At 46.8% G+C, this 18,618-nt stretch overlaps 1 protein-coding gene across 1 annotated transcript in view; it reads left to right on the top strand.

Annotated features, from left to right (window-relative positions):
* Positions 1-1,263: 1,263 nt before the first annotated feature.
* The window catches only part of LOC144145441 (monocarboxylate transporter 12-like), a 31,067-nt gene continuing 13,712 nt past the window's right edge, over positions 1,264-18,618 (top strand). Inside the window, exon 1 of the mRNA XM_077677065.1 lies at positions 1,264-1,660. Within this exon, the coding sequence (XP_077533191.1) occupies positions 1,432-1,660 (229 nt within the window). The 5' untranslated portion in view covers positions 1,264-1,431. The remainder of the gene's footprint in view (positions 1,661-18,618) is intronic.

Here is an 18,618-nt window from a genome sequence, read left to right as displayed (position 1 = left end):
CGAAAAAGCAAAATCAGAGCAAACGAAATTGGCGCCAAAGATATTAGTATGATGATGACAATCAGGGGACACAATTTCACCACTCCAGGCCTCAGTAGTAACCTGAACATGATAGGTGCTGAAGTAGCATAGTAGCACCACTGCATGCGTACTGAGGGAGTTGGACATGCTAAAATTGAAACGTGAGTGTTAACGTTCGTGTTAATAGCGCATGTGTAATAGGACGACTGTGTTAGCCTGTGACCATATATCAGATATAAGCAGACGACGCTATGGGAAAAACACTGAGGAATTTAAAAAGAGGACAAAATGGCACCACGGCGCACTTTCATGCTGTCGATGTTGTTTCGATTGCGGTAGACTGCGACGCAGCTACCTGTGCGGCGAATGTGAAGCATCGTCACCCACCAAAAATTGTGCGAAAAGATGAAAGAATGTGTCATGAGAAGGAGATGCACGGGAGCACAACCTTGAGCATGGTGGTTTAAGAGGATTGCGCTCTCTGCAGGTGAAACCATCACCAGTCGACAACACTGCCGCACTGTTACGACGCAGATATGTGTGATTACGAAGAAAACCTTGGAATAAAATATCAAATAATTACGACAGGCACGCGTAAACATCCCGAAATATCAAAACTTCTTCTGGAAACAACTAACACTGCTGGCCTCAGCGCCCACGTGTTTCTTACGCGAGTGAAAACACAAAGTTTAAGAACTACTTTGCGTTTTACATAGCTGCATATTCCCATAGCGTGAATCAAAATGAAATGCTTGCCCAACTCCCTACGCAAGACGTCCTCACTGTCTCTTTAAAGCAGCCACCAAAACTTCATTTACAGGAGGGAAAAATTTTGCCAGTGTCGTCAGACAACACTTTTTTTTTATTCCTTTGCGACGACAGCCACGGCGAATTTTTAGTATTACTGGTGGCCTCCCTTTGCGCTATTTTTGTCGACGACACACAACATCGATCCTGTCCCTACAGCATGCCTACTGCGCAGGTTCTATAATTGGCTCTACATACAGTTCCCGTACCGACGCGGCGGCCTCAAAATGCGTGCAGCAGTACCAAATGGTGAAATGTTTTACTGTTTATGCCCTATATTTGGCGACAACGGGGTCGTCAAAACAACCACCATCCACAAGCAAAGGGCGCCATCCAAACATTGAGGCTTTGCATGTTCAAGCCCACTCATTGCTCAGCGTTTCAATGCGGAAAAACGTTGGTGTACTTTTACAAGCGAGTCTTGGAATGACGGTCATTGACGCCACCGATATATTTTGTTATCTGCCAGTTCTGTGCTATTGACTCCAAGCATTAAACCACCGCGTTTGTGCATGCAAATTAGCATGGAATTGAAGTAGGATTGAAGCAAGAACATCGTTATTATTGGTGCCTACAAGTGATTACCAGCAACGACACGAAATCATGAGTAAGCCGTCCGAAACGAGAAATACCTCAAGCGTCCAGATGCTCGCCCACCTGCAAGACCGCTGCTGGCTGGTGCCAATCGTAGCGGCTTTGGCAATGTTTCTGACTTCCACTATCAATTCGAGCAAAGGATACCTGTACGTACTGTGCATGGACCACTACGGCGTCGACCACAAAACTGCGTCCTGGCTTGGTAGCGCAATCCTTATCTCCGAGGTGATCGTAGGTACGTTGTGCTTTGCTTGTAATTTGAAGTTTGATAGCACAGAGCAAGGAACACTTCCCGCCACCTCTACAATCGTGGAGATTGGTTGCAAGAAAAGCAAACTTAAAATCAGTGGAGGTCGTCAAGAATAGTAACGATTCCTACAGGGCCCCTTAGCAGGGTTTTCACACCCACAACCAGGATGTGTACTTATAACATGTTGCAAAATAGAAATTGATGGTAACTAAGCACTTAACAACATAATTCCGAAGGAACAATGTGCATGTGAAAGCCGCTGAGTGCCCCGTCGAGTATTGTGCTGCAAGTTGTTTTGGGAATGTGCGAACAAATTGGTGGCCGTGCCCAAGTTTGCAGCATGTGGGAGTGTTCAGACCCTGTTAGGTAGAGCGAGATGCATTTTTATTTATGTATGCAAAAAAACGTGTTAAGGAACGCAATTGGCCTGATCCCCATGACTATTGGCGTTACCGATGACAACGCGCTCATTTTTCTCTTAATATTACGAGACATGGGCTTAGAAACATCTGGGCATCGCGTGGTAGAAAGAGCCGCTTCGCTAGTTTCCGACGGAATAATGTGGGTGTATTGTTAAGTGGGCTGTTTCGCTCGGCAGCAGTGAAATTGTGCTGCCCCTCACGTTTAATTTTCAACATTGGTACAGTGTCTGCAATGACAACGATCATTCTGGCAAAGCGCTTTAGCGACAGCTTTATGGGGCGAGATCACCGATGGAGCTGCGTAGAAACTGCTGAGAAGCAATAGGTTGCAAAGTCTTGCCTGTTGCAAACGGACGGAAACAACCTTTCTCTGCACCGAAAAATTTTTAACCATCCTTAATAATTAACGTAGAAAAGCAGATTTGGGAAATGTCAAACATATTGCGGGAAGAATTTTTTCTGAGTAGGGAAGGAGGGAGAAAAATTGAATATACTCGTGAGCAGATGGTGATGATGATGATGGTGTTTAATGGCGCATGACCAGCTAGGGCAAAGAGCGCCAGAGAAGGAGTTATTTAATGAAGAGAAGTGATTACCACAAAAGGTAGGTATAAACTTATAAACCGGACATAGTAAAATCAATTAAAGATAATGGTGATGGCTGGTGTATAGGGCCAGATTTCATTATGCATGATAGGAAATGAGGTTTAAAAACTTAACATCTGACAAATACTTAAACACGCGTTTCACACAAACCATGGCATTGTCACCCAGAAACAACGATGGGTGAAGGGGAATATGTTGTCTGCAGAATATGTTGTCTCTGAAGTGTTTGTGTCGTGTTGTGTCAAGTGCCTTCCATTGTATGAGTATGTGGACCACAGAGAGGCCCTCCCCACACATGCCACACAGGGGTCTTGGAGATCCCGTTAGCAGGTGCGAGTGCGTTACATGTGTATGGCCTATCCGTAGTCTAGCTAAGGTAACTTCAATGTGCCTGTTGTGTGAGTCAGTAATATATTGTCCCAAGTGTGGTTTTATTACGTGTAGTTTGTTGTCTGTCTGTTCGCTCCCGTCTGCTTGCCAAGTTTTATATAGTAGCTGCCTTATGTGTGGCTTGAGGTCTGTGTAAGGTAGTGTTGTTATGGTTACTGTGTTTCGGAGTGCAGCATTGGCGGCCATTTCATCCGCCAGATATTTTCCGCCGATGCCAGAGTGGCCTGGCACCCAACACACAGTCACCTGACGGTTTGAAGAATACGCCAGCATAATTGATTTCAAGACTAGGTTAACTGCATGGTTTTTCGATGACTTTCCGGATGATAATGCACGGACGACGCTCAGCGAATCTGTATAGATGATGGAGTTAAGAATATTATGTTCAACTATGAGATTTACAGCCACAATGATACCTGATGCTTCTGCCGAAAAAAATACTTGTATTTGCATTCATGGTTCTACCTGCTTTAAAACTGGGTCCATGAGCAGACAAAGACACCGCAGTGAACGTTTTGGAAGCATCACTGAAAAACTATGCAGCCCTGTATTTATCCTGCAGATACATGAAATGCTGCTGAATCGCAATTCTTGGTGCCCTGTTCTTATCAAGCTGCGTAAAGACAGGTCACAGAGCACAGGGCGCAGATTCCATGGTGGTATAAAATCAGTGATGGGTGTCTTGTGAATGTCTAAAAATGGTACCTCATGCTCAGAGGCTTCCTCCCTTATCCTAAGTGAAAAAGGCAGAGAGATGGATGGACGATTTAAAAACAGTTGTTGTGAGGATGTATTATTAATGGTGGAATTAAAAAGGTGATTAGTAAGGGCCATGATTTTCGAGGCATACAACAAATTCATGTAAATCCTCTGGTGATATAGGGACCATTTATCACACTCGGCGTAGAGGCTCTTGACTGGGCTAGTGCGAAAAGCCCCACATGCAAGGCGAAGCCCCAGATGCGGAACTGCGTCGAGCATTTTCAGTGCCGTTTTTGTTGCAGACCCATAAATGACGCTTCCATAGTCCAATCGGGACCCCACTAGTCTTGTAAAAATACGTAAGAGGATTTGCTTGTCGGTTCCATAGGACTGGTTTGAAGAAATTTTAAGAATGTTGAGAGCCTTCAGACATTTATGTTTCAATTGCTTAATGCAAGGGATGAACGTAATTTTGTCATCCAACACCACTCCTAAAAACCTGTGTTCCTTCCTCACAGGAAGCGAAATGCCATTAAGGGTAATGTCTGGGTCCGGATGGATCCGACGCTTTCTGGGGAAGACAACACAGGTGCTTTTTTCTGGGTTAAGTTTAAAACCCTTCTGGTCTGCCCAGCTGGCAAGTTTTTTGGCAGCGAGCTCGACTTGACGCTCACAGATGGACATATTGCATGATTTAAAAGATACCTGGACGTCATCAACATACATTGAATGAGAAATTGTAGGTGGCAATGCCTTCCCAAGGTAGTTCATCTTAACTATGGAAAGAGTGCAGCTTACAACTCCACCCTGCGGAGCGCCATTTTCTTGTACATGAACCCTTGAGAGTGCGCTAGCAACTCTCACACGAAATGTTTGTTCGGACAAATAACTATTAAGAATGTTCATTATGTTGCCTGAGACACCAAATGACTTCAGGTAACTTCAGGCCCAGGTAACTTCAGGCCCAAATGACTTCAGGCCCAGCGGTGTCATAGGCATTCTCAAGATCAAAAAACACCGTTGCGCAAAACTGTTTATGAATAAACGCATCCTTTATGTAAGACTCGAGCGCGACGAGTTGATCGTTAGTGGATCGCCCTGCCCTGGAACCTGCCTGGCAGCTCTCGAGAAGACCATTGTACTCAAGGAAGTACACAAGTCTCCTGGTTATCATCTTCTCGAGGAGCTTGCGCAGGCAGCTTGTAAGGGCGATGGGCCGATAGCTAGCGGGAGAGGAAGGGTCCTTCTCTTCCTTCAAAAAAGCCACTACTATGGCCTCCCTCCAAGAGCGAGGAATATGCCCCGAAAGCCATATGTTATTGTATAGATATAGGAGTGGCTCAAGGGTGTCTGAGTGTAGGTGTTGTATCATGGTGTATGTGATTTTGTCTGCATCTGGAGCTGAAGGCTTACAAGTTGTCAGGGCTGCCTTCAGCTCATAAAAATATTGAAAAAGGAGAATTGTAAGAAGTGTGCGAATTGTTGCTATCACGCAGTGACTTCTTTTCCGCAGATGTTCTGTGTTTCATGAAAGCAGTGTGCTGAACTGGACACGTGTTCAAAGTGTTGTGCAAGTTTGTTGGCCTGGTCCTCGAGTGTGTCCCCTCGGCTAACCAGGGGTAGGCTGTGTGTTTGTTGTCCTTCGAGCTTACGTATGTGTGTCCAGACTGTGTGTGTCTGTGTACGAGTTTATGGGTGTCAAGAAGGAGTGCCAACTCTCTCGTTTTGCCCACGGTGAACACGTTTTCCAAACGCCTTGGCCCGTTTGAACAAGAGGAGGTTACTCGACGGGGAGTACCGACGAATGATACCCCATGCCTTGTTCTGGGCCTCTCGCGCCCGCCTACACTCCTCATTCCACCACGGCCTCCTCTGTTGCATGGGGCACCAGAGGCGTGGGCAATGGACTTTTCGGCGGCGTCGACGATGTGCGCCGTGAGGAGTTGGGTAGCTTCTTCAACGTGTAGGTGTCCTATGAATATGTGGTGAAGTTTGGATGTCTCTGTAAATGTATTCCAGTTAGCTCATGCTTCATTGAACCAATTATTGGAAGATGGTCTGCATGGGCCTTTACCTAGGTATGTCAGTGAGGTGGGGAAGTGGTCACTGCCATATGGGTCAGTGCCCACACCCCACTTGAGAATAGAAAAGAGAACTACAGAGCCAATAGCCAAGTCAAGATATGAGTATGTGTTGTGTCCTATGTTATGGTATGTAGGCTGTTTATTGTTGCAAAGGCATGTTCCAGAGGATGAAAGAAACCTCTCTTTCAGGCGACCGGGGCATCGGTACGAAAACAGCCCCTTAGAGAATTGTGAGCATTAAGGTCACCTGTCAATATGTATGGTTCGGGCAGCTGGTCAACCAACGCCTCGAAATCAGAGCTAGAAAGTGCAAGATCAGGAGGAACATATGCGGAGCATACCGATATCATCCTATTAAATATTATTCTTCGAATTGCTACAGCCTCAAGGACAGTGTTCAGAGTGACAGGGTGGCAGGCTAAGGATTTCCGGGCAATTAGGGCCACACCACTAGAAGAGTGTGTGCAGCAATCTCTGTCCTTTCTGAAGACCATGTAACTCCAAGAAATTTGTGTGCTTGGAATTCAAATGTGTTTCCTGAACACACATTACACTTGGCTGATTAGCATGCAGTATTTCGTATACATCGTCAAGGTTTTTAAGAAGGCCTCTACAGTTCCATTAAATTATGTTTTCTCTTCCCAATATTTAGTGTAAGAGATACTGGAGTGTGTATGTTTTTGTGTCGTCTTTCGGGGCTGTGACTCTCGCCTTTTTTGGCTTGTCGGGAGGCTTTCGCGTCGGGACGCGTTCCTTGCGGTGCACCGCAGACAAGAATGGTTCGACGTTCATTTCATCCTCGGATGTCGTCGGAGCACCTGAGGGATCAGGCTCCTTGGACCGCGGTCCCTTTGGGGCGCGATTTTCCTTGCCCGCAACCGGCGAGGGTTTCAAAAACGCCTCGGATGCCGCAGGTGGTGCGGTGGGGGTGGGAGCTGCCGCTGGTTTCCCATTTCCATCCCCGTGCTCATGCAAGTGGTTTGAAACGGTGGAACGGAAGTGGGGGATGCAGCATGACTCCCTCCGGACGTGGACGCCACCACAACCCCTGCTGGCTCAGCAAGCGGTGCGTAGGCGGGTTGGGCCACCGGAGGCGACCCGAGGGGGGGGGGGGGCGAGGCGGGACCAAGTCCGACTCGCAAAACTGTGTCCCCGCCGAGACCAGACGCCGCTCTGCCCCCCGGCGAGCTGCGTCGTCGTATCTCCCCAGGGGAAAGAGGCGAACCTCTTTCACGCCTCTGGGAAGGAGATGTTCTCAGTTACTTTCACGTTGATAATCTTCATTTCCTGTTGAAACTTTTCACAGCTGCGGGACCATGCTGCGTGCGGCCCCTGACAGTTTGCACAGGTGAAGGTAGTAGAGTCACAGTTTTCAGCAGGGTGGTCATGTGCGGCGCATTTCGCGCAGATCGTTTTGCCGTAACAAGAAGTTGTAGCGTGCCCGAATCACTGGCACTTGTAGCAGCGGCGCGGGTTCGGTATGTACTGACGTACACCACACCTAATGAAGCCAGCATTGATGTGCTCAGGAAGTTTTGATTTGTTGAATGTCAAGATTATGTGCTTTGTTGGTATTTCTACATTGTCACGACGGATGGTGAGTCTCCTTACAGCGGTAACGCCCTGATCCTTCAGGCCTTCCAGAAGGTCGGCCTCTGTTTCACTTAGCAGATTTGGCTCAGATGTCACACCCTGCGAGATGTTGATGCTGCGGTGGGGTGTGACAGTGATGTCCAGATCTGCCATGCGGGTTTGGGTCAGGAGATTTGTGGCTTGCTTCTGCGTCTTGACTTCAACCAACACTTCACCTGTTCGTAGTTTTTTTGCCTCGAAAGATTTGCCAATGATTCCTTCAAGAAACTTTGAGACGAGGACTACAGACTGGGAGGAGAGGGGTTTGGATTTATCTATTGATTCAAGGACCAAATAACAAGGATAGTTGTCAGGTTTTGGAATTTTGATGGTTGGTAGGGATGGAAAGGAAACTTCGGTGCGGCCCCTTTTCAGGGACCGATCACGTTTTGAGGGGGGTTTTGATTTATCCATACGGCATAGGAAAAAGCAGGGGACGGGGGTACTTTCTTCATCAGCCTTACCCTGATAGCTGAAGAGGTCCCGGAGCTCCCTGCCTGGTAAACAGACAGGAAGCCCATCCGTCGGAGCTTGACCTGGGCTCCGATGGCCACCGTTCGTGGTTTTTAGCCCTCCACCTATAAACACATCGCCACGGTTGGATCCAGCTTATGTTTGGGGACTCGGGGTCCGCGGTATCGCTAGTACCGTCACCAAGATTGCTCAAGGGGCCCCGTGCGGGGTACTCGTGAGCAGGAGGAAGTTGTTAGGGCCTACACCCAGAAGGAGGCGTCCTGCCTTGGTGCTGGCTCGTCGCCCTGGATGCGTGTTTTCAAATGCTTTGGTGTGCAATGCCACACGTTACATATGTGAAGTCACGGCGAGCGTTATTCTATTGAGCTCTAATAACACCGTTAGGCGGGCTAGTTGGTACTCAGAATTCATGCTGAATTTTTGCGCAGCGTAAGACTGGACAGATAGAACAAGGGACACGAAGAACTGCGCTGGTCTTCGTGTCCCTTGTTCTATCTGTCCTAGTCTTACGCTGCGCAAAAATTCAGCATGACTATTGAGCTCTTTTTAATAGACACCCGCCGTTTTGTCTGTATGACCTCGAGGTAGAGTGCTGGGCAATGCCGCTGCCGGCCGGGGCTGGAGATTTCGTGAGTCTTCTTTTTATGGCAGATTTTTCTTTCTAAACTGAATTCTACGGGTTTTTTTAAAAATGATGGTGATTTGGCCTGTTTGAGGTCGCTTTAGTTTGGATGCGCAGCCTATGATAACATTTATTTCCGGTTCTCCGTCGCGCCAAGACACACGTCACGTGTAGAGCAGTGCTGCGAAGCGCTTGCAAATAAGCATTCCGGCGCGTTCCACCAGTCCGCGCGATTCCCAGAGATTGAATCTGGTCAGTTTCCCCATTACTGCTCTCTAGGAACGAAAGGAATTTGAACAGGAACGAAAGGAATTCGAGCATAACTACCATTCAGTATAACAACGACATGTATGACAGCCCGCTAGTGATTGCTGAGGCCTTCAGTAATTTTTTTTCGTTCTGATGACATCGCCGGTGCTGATTACGATCTATCTTTAACTCGTCTGCCCCAATCCTTCTTTTTATTTCCGACCACATCTCATGAAGTTTTTAATCTCATTCGGACCCTGAAAAGAACAAGCGCTGCTCTTGATGGTATTCACCCCATCAACATTAAAATGATTGCGCACGCTGTTCCTGATATCCTGGCAACCATTATCAACATAGCTTTCAAACCTGGCATTTTTCCTGTTGAACGGAAAAGGGGTAAAATCACTCCTGTCTTTAAAAAGTTGACTCTGCGCTAATATCCAACTGTCGATCCATATGCGTACTACTATTTCTTAGTAAAGTATTAGAAAACTTACAGGAAATTTGTTTGCAAATTACCTCAACAAATTTCAGTTTCTATCACCTTCGTAATTTGGTTTTCGTGCAGCATATTCCACTGACCTCGCTTTGTTATCTTCAACCGACAAACTGAAGAAGGCAATTGATGGAGGCTACTACGCAGGCTCTGTATTTGTTGACTTCACTAAATCCTTCGACGCTATCAACAACCACATTCTTTTTATGAAGCTTGAAGCAATAGGAGTAACTGGACCCGCAATATTATTAATAAAATATTACTTGCTCAACAAAAATCCGGTTGTTAGTGTGTCAGGTGATAACTCTAGGCCAAAAGTAACAAATATAGGCGTACCCCAAGGTTCTATTCTCGGCCCACTTCTTTTCATAATTTACATAAACGATCTGCCAACTTCTCTAGTTACTTCTGAATGCTTACTTTATGCAGATGATACAACCATTGTCAACAAAGATCAGTAGCGTCGGAACTATCTTTTCCCTGGGGGAGCCAAAATTATGCTACCTTAACCATCATCATCATTATCACCATCATCATCATTATCATCACTTATATTAAAATTAAGGATGTTTTAAGAATACCTTGCAATTTATTTTTCTTGGGTAATTCTGCATTGTCTGCACATTGTTGCTACAATGACTAGTATGCATAAATGATCGCAATTGTCCCATCAACATAATAGCAAATCAAACCCAGTCAAAAATTCACTGAGTCACGACGACTGTGCCCCCTACACGAGGCAGCAGTACCACCCACGATTCCGTACCTTTTTGTTTATGAATGCAAAAGACCTGTGTACATCTAAATAAATAAAAAAAAAAATTTCGAAAAGAAACAGATACTTACAGCACATTCATATGCATGCGTCCTAACCGTGAACATACTTACACGAAGAATATTGAAAAAGCAAGTGAGGTAAATATACAAGTCAGTTGAAAAAAGAAAGTGTGCTGCGCGTTAATATGTACATGTAGATTGAACTATGCGCGTTTTATTACTATAGTACGTGCATGCACAACGGATAATTTGTTTTAATTTTGTTCCGAGTATTTCTGATTGCCTGGTGCACCACTTTATAAAGAAAATTTCAGTAGTATGATACGGATGCATTCATATTTCGTAATGTATAGTCGCACGGCTGATACCTTTGCTGAGAACTTGTTAAACTGTGAGTTTTTATGCTATTGGGGCAAGCCGCTTAGGGAACCTTGCTTTTCGAACAAATCTGAACTGGTTAGCGTAACCATTTATACGTCATACTGTCCAGTGGAGCTGGCTAGTGTCATGTTAGTACGAGCCGAATAGAAAAGGTAAAGCCAATATACCATCGATTGATACCGCAGGCATCGAGTATTTGGGCGGGGAGAGTAGCTTTTCAGATGCTTCATACGAAGGCCTTTCAACCATAAATCTTCCGAAAACGGGTAACGCGGAACTGTCTATTTTTTCAGATTTGAGGCCAATATAATGGCGAAAAATATCGTCTTATCCGTAGCCATTTTGCTTGACTTCAAAAAATAAACCTAACTTCGCTGGAGCCATCTGAGGCTAAGCAGAAGTCTTCAGGGGTCCATTTACTGGGAGAGCCATGCTCCCCCATTTGTACATTAGGGGGAGCCGTCGCTCCCCCCTGCATCTTTTGTTCCGACGCCCCTGACACTGATAAATGCATCCAATCTCTGACAGAAAAGCTAAGCAATGACCTAGCCGACTTGGCGGCTTGGTGGTCTCGTGATAAATTACAGAATAATTCCACTAATACCAGGTTTGTTGTTTTTTACTCTCATCAAGGTGTACCGAATCATATCCCGCCAGTAATTCTGAATCAATGTGCAATCGAAGCAGAAGAAAGGCTGCTTTTTGGGGGGTTCATTGGACACATACGTGAAATTTTATACTCATGTTGCTTACCTCAAAAGAAAAATGGCGTCCGGAATAAGTGTTTCATTTCTCGTGATGTATTTTCTCAGGCTACATTACTTTCGATATACTACAGTTTCATTCATTACCATATTAATTCATGTATTTCATCTTGGGGCAATCCATACAGCACCCACCTTGCCTCCCTTCAAACTACTCAAAAACCAGTCTATTCGAATACTAACCCGCAGTCTTTATCGCAGCGACGCCAGAGCACGCCTTCTTGACATTTTAAATGTTGTAAACAGTTTCAAATACAAGCTGGGTACCTTACTATTTAGGCAAATTAACAACCCGCTTTCTGTGTTCATAATTCCCGAACAACTTATTAAATACAAACTCCACATGGTTTGCACGTAATCACAATTATATTTTACCTCTAGTTCATACCAATTACGGCAAACAAACCGCCTTCTTCACCGGAATGCGGCTATGGAATACCATACCTCAGGACATCAAAATTTCTCCATCAATTGGCAAATTCAGAAAAGAATATAAATCTTTCCTCGTATCGATGCTACATTCACCTTAATTGCGATTAGTTCTTATTTTTTGTCGCTTTCTTTACCTTTTTACGTTCTCTGCCTCTCTCATTGGTGCCAACCTTTTCACACCCTTATACCGATTCCGCAATTCATCGGTGGTTGTTGTATATTGCTTTATTATGTTGTATATTGTTGGTTGTTGTATATTGCTTTATTATTAATACCTTTATTATGTTCATTACTGTAGGAGGTCTCAATTCAGTCTTTGACTATAGGACCTCCTTCTGTATACAAAATTTTGTAATTTATCTCTTGTCTAATAAAATATTTTCTGAATGGGACTCTGACTGTGAACCCCAGTGGTACTTTTAAATGCCCAGCCTGGCGGTTGGGCACGCCCGGCGTGGTGCAGTCCGTTTTTCTAGGTGTTCTGTTCTTCCACTGAATTATGTTTGCTACGTGGCTTGAGGGTAGACACAGTGCTGCTCTCCGCACGCCCAAACCGAGAAATCAAAGGGTCCACTATAGCTAACGGAACGCGCATTGCTTCCGAATATGAAATATGCCTTTTGTTTTCTTTTGGTTGAGTGTGCAAAGCGGGCGCTTATCAGAAATCGTACCGTTGGACCATTGGCGAGTGCGCTTTAGACGTTGAAGTTGTGTCATTTGTCATCGACGGTGTTTTCACGGTGTATGAAGAAGGCTGCCGTGGTAAAAGCGTGTCGTCCTGGCCTCTCCTGTCGGCTCGCACAATAGTGAACCCCAGTTCGGGCCGAACACCGCCGCGACTGTGGCACCATTGGCTGACAGAGGCTTGGGGGCTTCGTTTTTGCTTTGTGCTAAGTTCTTGTCGCTGATAGCGGGCATCAAGTGACGACATCATGGCTACGACGCTACGGCTCACAAAGTGGGCGCCATCGGCATGTGTGGCTTTGGTCGTTACGTCACGCCCACGAACGGGCTGGGTGTGGTTAACTGACATCAGAATTTGGAAAAAACTCGGGCATGAATTTGCACGGCCGAGTTGAACTCAGGAAGCCAGTAGTGGCCGCTGCTGCAGCGTGGTTTATTTTTATGATCGCGGTACCACGCATATTGGCGGTCGTGACGGGAGCACCCGCCCAGCTGATCAGCACCCGACCAAACCCGCCGCCTCCCGGATATCACGGCAATTCCATGGGTACTTGCATCTGTGTAGAGGACAGTGAGTTTATTTTTATCAAAGTGGCAGAGTACCGGGCTAGAAGTTAAGTCTCTATTCATTTCTCTATTCTATTGAGGACGCGCGTGCGTGCGCTACTAGGTTGTCTCTGGCTATGTGACTCACGTTGCGCCCCGTTCGCGTGAAAGAGGAGTGCCGCGTTTGCCGAGAATGAAAGCGGGGCCGGGCTTCCTTCTTTGAGCGCTGGACGGGACCGAACTGCTTTGAGGGGGTGTCGGCAATACAGCTACATCAAAGGTCCACCAAGTGAAACTAAGACTCAACCAGACTAAGACAAGCTTTTGCTTTGCATATCCAAGATTAGCTGAGCTAAGCCGCAACCACTACTTTCGAAGCCAAGGTGCCCAGCGGGAGTAGTAATACTAGTAGTAACTTTATTTTGCCCAAAAGTTGTAGTAATTGCACCACTGAGCTTTGCGCTCAGTTATCTAGAGAGCGGGGCTCACGGTGTTTTGGGAGCTCGGTGTCTTCAGCCAACTTTTTGCATTCAGCCAAATTTTTGCACGTGGGGAGCTGGGCTAAAGATGGGAGCCTACCACTCTGTTAAGTATGATATGTTATGAAGGATGGGATGATTTCCTCTATGGGATGCGGGTGGCCGCATTGTGATATTATTCAATGATGTGACACTGATGTGCGCCAGGTAATACAAGGACACATTTCCAGCCTATATGACGGCAATTTCGGATGTAAAGGACACCATGTAGGACTTGAAACTTAGTGTTTTGACGACACGCACGGCTGTTTGTAGGTATCAGACGACCGTCGAGGTAGTCCATGATGGGGCGGCAGTGTGCGTCTTCATACTTTAGCGAGGGCAAATCACCGTGTACATCACGGCTACGGGAAAGTGATAGCTGCCAAAATGAGAGCTTGGTTGAGGCTTTCCGATGCAGCAGAAGATTGAGGAGACAATGGGGAACTGATACGTACGGAGAAGTCATATTGTTGGATGCGGAGAAACCAGCGACCAAGGCATCCAGACAAGTTTTCTATAGAGGATAACCAGCCTAGCGCCTGCCAGTCTGTCACGGCAATGGAGGTAAGGAAGAATTGTTGAACCGCTGAAACGACAGCAAAACATTCTTGTTCTCTGATGGAGTAGTTCTTCTCGGTCGGTGTAAGCTAACGACTACCATAGGAAACGACCCTGTCCGGGAGCTGAGCATGACTTTGAAGGAGAACACCAGCAATTCCGTGGGCACTTGCGTCTGTTTGGAGGACAGTGGGCTTGTTTTCATCAAAGTGGCAGAGTACCGGGCTAGAAGTTATGTCTCTATTCAGTGCCTCAAAGGTTTGTTTTTACTCATTCGACAAAACGTAAGCTGATCCGGACTGTAGGAGCTGGTTGAGGGGTACCGCAATGATGGCAATGTCGCGGACAAAGCGACGGAAATACGAGGCCGACCAAGGAAATAACGTAGGTCTTTTTGTTGGAGTAGACGAGGAAATACGACAAAGGCAGCGATTTTGTTAGCGTCGGGTTACATCTCGTCTTTGCTAACGAGATGGTCGAGCATGTTGATGTGTTTAGTCGCCAAACGACATTTTTCTTACTTTAAGTGAACTTCAGCTTTGGTGATGCACGTAAGCACTTCGTCCAGGCATTGAGGATATTCAGTAGACGTCGAGGAAAAGACAACGACATCGTCAAAACAGCAGAAACACGTCTTGTATATCAGTCCTGTGAACATGGAGTCCTTCATCCGCTCAAACATTGCCGGAGCATTGCACAAACCGAACGGCACGTCATAAAATTTATATAGCCCATTGGGAGTAGCAAACGCTGTGTTTTTTTTGTCGGATGCAACGGAAGGAACAGCGCACATTTTGACGAAGGACGGACAAAATTAGACGCCACGAACGCTGCTATTAACTGATTGCTTTCTTACCAAATGCGGAGAATAAATAGCACACTTACAGGGAAAGATGCAACAAGTGGGTACAAAGTGCGAGGAGAAGGTTATACAGCCTGTCAAACCATTATTATGTCCCTGAATTTATCGCCCCACCCGCTTTCCTCTGGCCTCGAAGAATGCGATTTCCTTTTGCGGGATACCTATCGCGGGCACACTGGCACAGTTATCACCAGCTCTTTCAATCTTTTTACCTTAAACAAGTACCCTCGTGGTGTGGTTCCTGCTTTTAAAGATTACTGTTGTGTTTTCGAATTTAGGGATACTATGGCACAGAGCAGGCAGTCATGTAAGTGCTGCCACGCGTGGCTTTTTGATAGCTGATGGACATTGTAGTCATGTTCTTTTAGCTGTTCATTTAGGCAGCGACCTGTTTAGCCTACAAATGTCTTACCACAGGACGTAAGTATCCGGTAAACACCGTCTTCGCATTCAGTGATTATGCTTCATTGTTATGCTTCGTTGCTTCTTTTGCTTAGATCGAATAATTTGTTTGGTGCCGAAAATACTGATGCCGAAATATTGGTCAGCGTGTTGACGTCAACGTCGTATTTTTCAACTCACACACTGGTCGGTTGAAAGAGTACTCAGAGCGCTGCGATCTCCACAATGCACAGTAACGCTGCGGTCCAGGGGCCTGGTTTATCGCTTCCACATAGCAGGAACTGATTGGGCGGGAATCGCAGCCACGGGCAGAGCGGCCTCCCAGTTACTTCAGAACAGGACGGCGTGACTGGAGGAGTGGTAAGATAGGGGGGCATCCTTCCGTGGGTAGACGCGGCGAGCTCCTATTTAATGATCTGGTGATGCCGAGTAGTGCGTCGTAACAGAGGGATACACAGTGACGTGGCCGTGGAGTTCTTCTCGAATCAGTTCGCGTATTAGAGTTCCGAGCTCCTCATCACCCACGTGCCGAGTCACGGTATACTGTTGGAGATGGATGGATTGAAGGTCATCTAGGCGTTGGCACCTCGTCCTTATATCCGGAACGGTAGTTGGCGTTTTAAGGGCCAGAGCAGTAAAGGCAAACTAGCCGATCCCTTTCAAGATGTGGCGTACGCGATCAGCCTCCGTCATGTCCCTGTTTACCTTTTGGCACAGGACCAAAGCATCTTGATTGCATCCCGTGTACATCTCGCAAGGATGTTGTGCTGGCCCCTCCAGCTACTTTTTTGCGGAGTCGAAAGGCAAAAGAAGTCAGCAGAGCCAAAAATCAGGCTCAGTTGCGGTGTTAAATTGGAGCAGTCTGTGATACGGGGCTCGTTGTGTAAAAACCCCGTTTTGGCCCCCTCACAAAGGGAAAACCTGGCATTGTACACCTTCGAGTGGTCGTCCAAGCTGTTAAAAGCGCTGACTCCTGCGTAGCTGTCGAGCCTATCCTCAGCGTCTTCTCAAGGAAGGCCAGCGAACATTCGGGATCCCGCTGGCGGCTTGGAACAAAGTACGGTAAGATGGCGGCCGAAGCCGCACCGTTGGCATGTTCCACTGTCATTGGCGGAACTTCGTGTGCTAAGCGACCTCCCTAATGGGGTTTCAGGAATGAGATTGGAGAGGCAGACTGCGTGATCGAGGTGCTCCCTCCACCACTTGAGCGGCCATGTTTGACGTGGCCGTTTATTCGAGCACTAGGGCCAAGAACCACCTAAGAGATGGTGGTAATTATGTACAGCTAATGCTCGTGCATAGCACAGCTGGGCTAGCACTGATGATAGTTGGTTGATTATGAAGAGGCGCCAGTATCATACCAGAAAGTACTAGAAACGTAGTCACACGATTTCGAAATATCTACAAGCAATGAGACAGTATTTTTGTGTTGAAAATAGCACAGTAAACAGTCCTAGTTATATTGCCCTTCGGTTGTTTTAACTTCCAGTGCATTAGGGGCTGAGAACAGCAGGGAACGTCTTGCGGAGCGGCATTGCAAAGAGTGGCATTAGGCGATGGCGATGCCTCTTAATAAATGGGAGTGGCTTAGCTCAGCAAACCTGGGATATGCAAAGCAAAACCTTGGCTTCGTCTGGTTCAGTCTTGGTTTTGCTTGGTTAACCTTTGATGTAGCTGCATCGCCGACCACGGCTTCAAGCCGTTCGGTCCCATGCAACGCTCACAGAAGGAGGCCCGGCCTCGCTTTCATTCTCGGCGTTTGCGGCGCAAGATGAGCCACATCGCCCGAGACTCCCCAATGGCACATGCGTGTGAGCTGAACGACGTAAAATGGGGCCTTGTGCGCAGCGCCCACACCATGCCCGGCGAATTACACAATGCGGTTCGAGGGGTGTGTCGTGAAACTTGTGTTTCTGGTCAGAAGGTTAACTTGCGCTTCCGCGAAACCGCTGGACAGAAGTAGTAAAGCTGTGGTTCAAAAACGATTCCATTGGTTGCACAACCACGCGGTTCAAGGAACTGCTTAGAGATCGCATACGATGGTTGCCCGCCTTCGCAACGCAGGCAGTCCTGAATTCGCACTCGGCACGGTGACGTATGCAGGGAAATGTCGCAATCCTGCCCGTGTTCAGATGAGGCAAAGTGACTCACGAAGTGACATTGACGCTACTGTTCTTCTTGACATTACTCGTCTTTTGTCGGATGGAACATAGTGCAGACGAGTGGTCAATACCCTAATAACTGTAATGAGTTGGTCCACGCGGAAGAGAGAAAAGTCTACGCACAACTTCAGATGCCGCGCTATCGAGAGAGCTTACAGTTGACGAGTAATAACGCGGAGGTCATAAAATGAGCGACGTTTTGTGTCCCGACGCTTTTTCGACGGCTCGTAGCAGGAGAAGCGGCGTCAGTGCGCGAAGGAATACAGGAGCTTGCGTGAGGTGGATTAGAGGTGTATTAGAGGTAGCTTAGAGGACGAACGTGGTCTCAGAATATTTGACTTACTGGACATGTCAAAACAGTGTACGCAGTTGGTTAGCTATGCGTACCTGTGCTCGTGCAGAGACTAGCAGACCACATGTTTGCTGGTTGGCAAGCATGTCACTCGGAGGGGCCGCAGTTGTGTAGGTAATGTTTTGACAACTGAGAACGTATTGCTGGGAGGATTAACGCCACACCTTTGCATTCGCCAAAACCGGGACGAATTGTCGCAATGGCAGAAGAGGTGCGCCATCTATCTGCGTCTCGTCAGTGGCCTACGGTGCCTGCAATGTACACTCGCAATTAGGGGGCAGACGTGCGGTGCAAAGATTCTAGCGAAACGGTCTGCTGCCGGACCGCATGGTACCTTCTAATATAAAAAAACAGGGCAAAAGAGAGGGAGAAGAAAGGAACCTCAAACCACAGGCGCTGCAGACCACATACCATAGCACCTGTGGTTTGTGGTTGCCCTCTACGTCCTCTCTTTTGCGCAGTTTTTCTTCGTATCCCAGATTGTAGGCTGGTGTTGACAAGGCTAGCAGTGGCTGTAAGCGGTGGTGGTTTTGGAAATTGAGGAGATAGTGACGTTGCCACCTCAGTACTCTGTGGCTCACTGGTGTTATGATAAGCTAACATTAGCGGGCAAGATGTCGTTGACGGGTGGGCGTACGTGATATTGGTGGTTTCCAGTCGTCACTTCATTTTATCTCGTTTATTGCATCCCTATTGTCCCGAAGGCATTACATAAAGGGGGGGGAGAGGCAAAAAATACTCTGGAGGGTGTGAAAACCAATATGAACAAATTATACACGTTACAGTACCAAATACGCATATGGTAGTTTGGTCAAGAATACAAAA

This window comes from Haemaphysalis longicornis, unplaced genomic scaffold (genome assembly GCF_048455015.1).
Source record: "Haemaphysalis longicornis isolate Haplotype H1 unplaced genomic scaffold, Haemaphysalis longicornis Haplotype H1 scaffold_7, whole genome shotgun sequence".
In the NCBI taxonomy this organism is placed as follows: Eukaryota; Metazoa; Arthropoda; class Arachnida; order Ixodida; family Ixodidae; genus Haemaphysalis; species Haemaphysalis longicornis.
The sequence above is the reverse complement of the archived record's forward strand: the minus strand, read 5'-3'. Positions and strand labels throughout refer to the sequence as shown.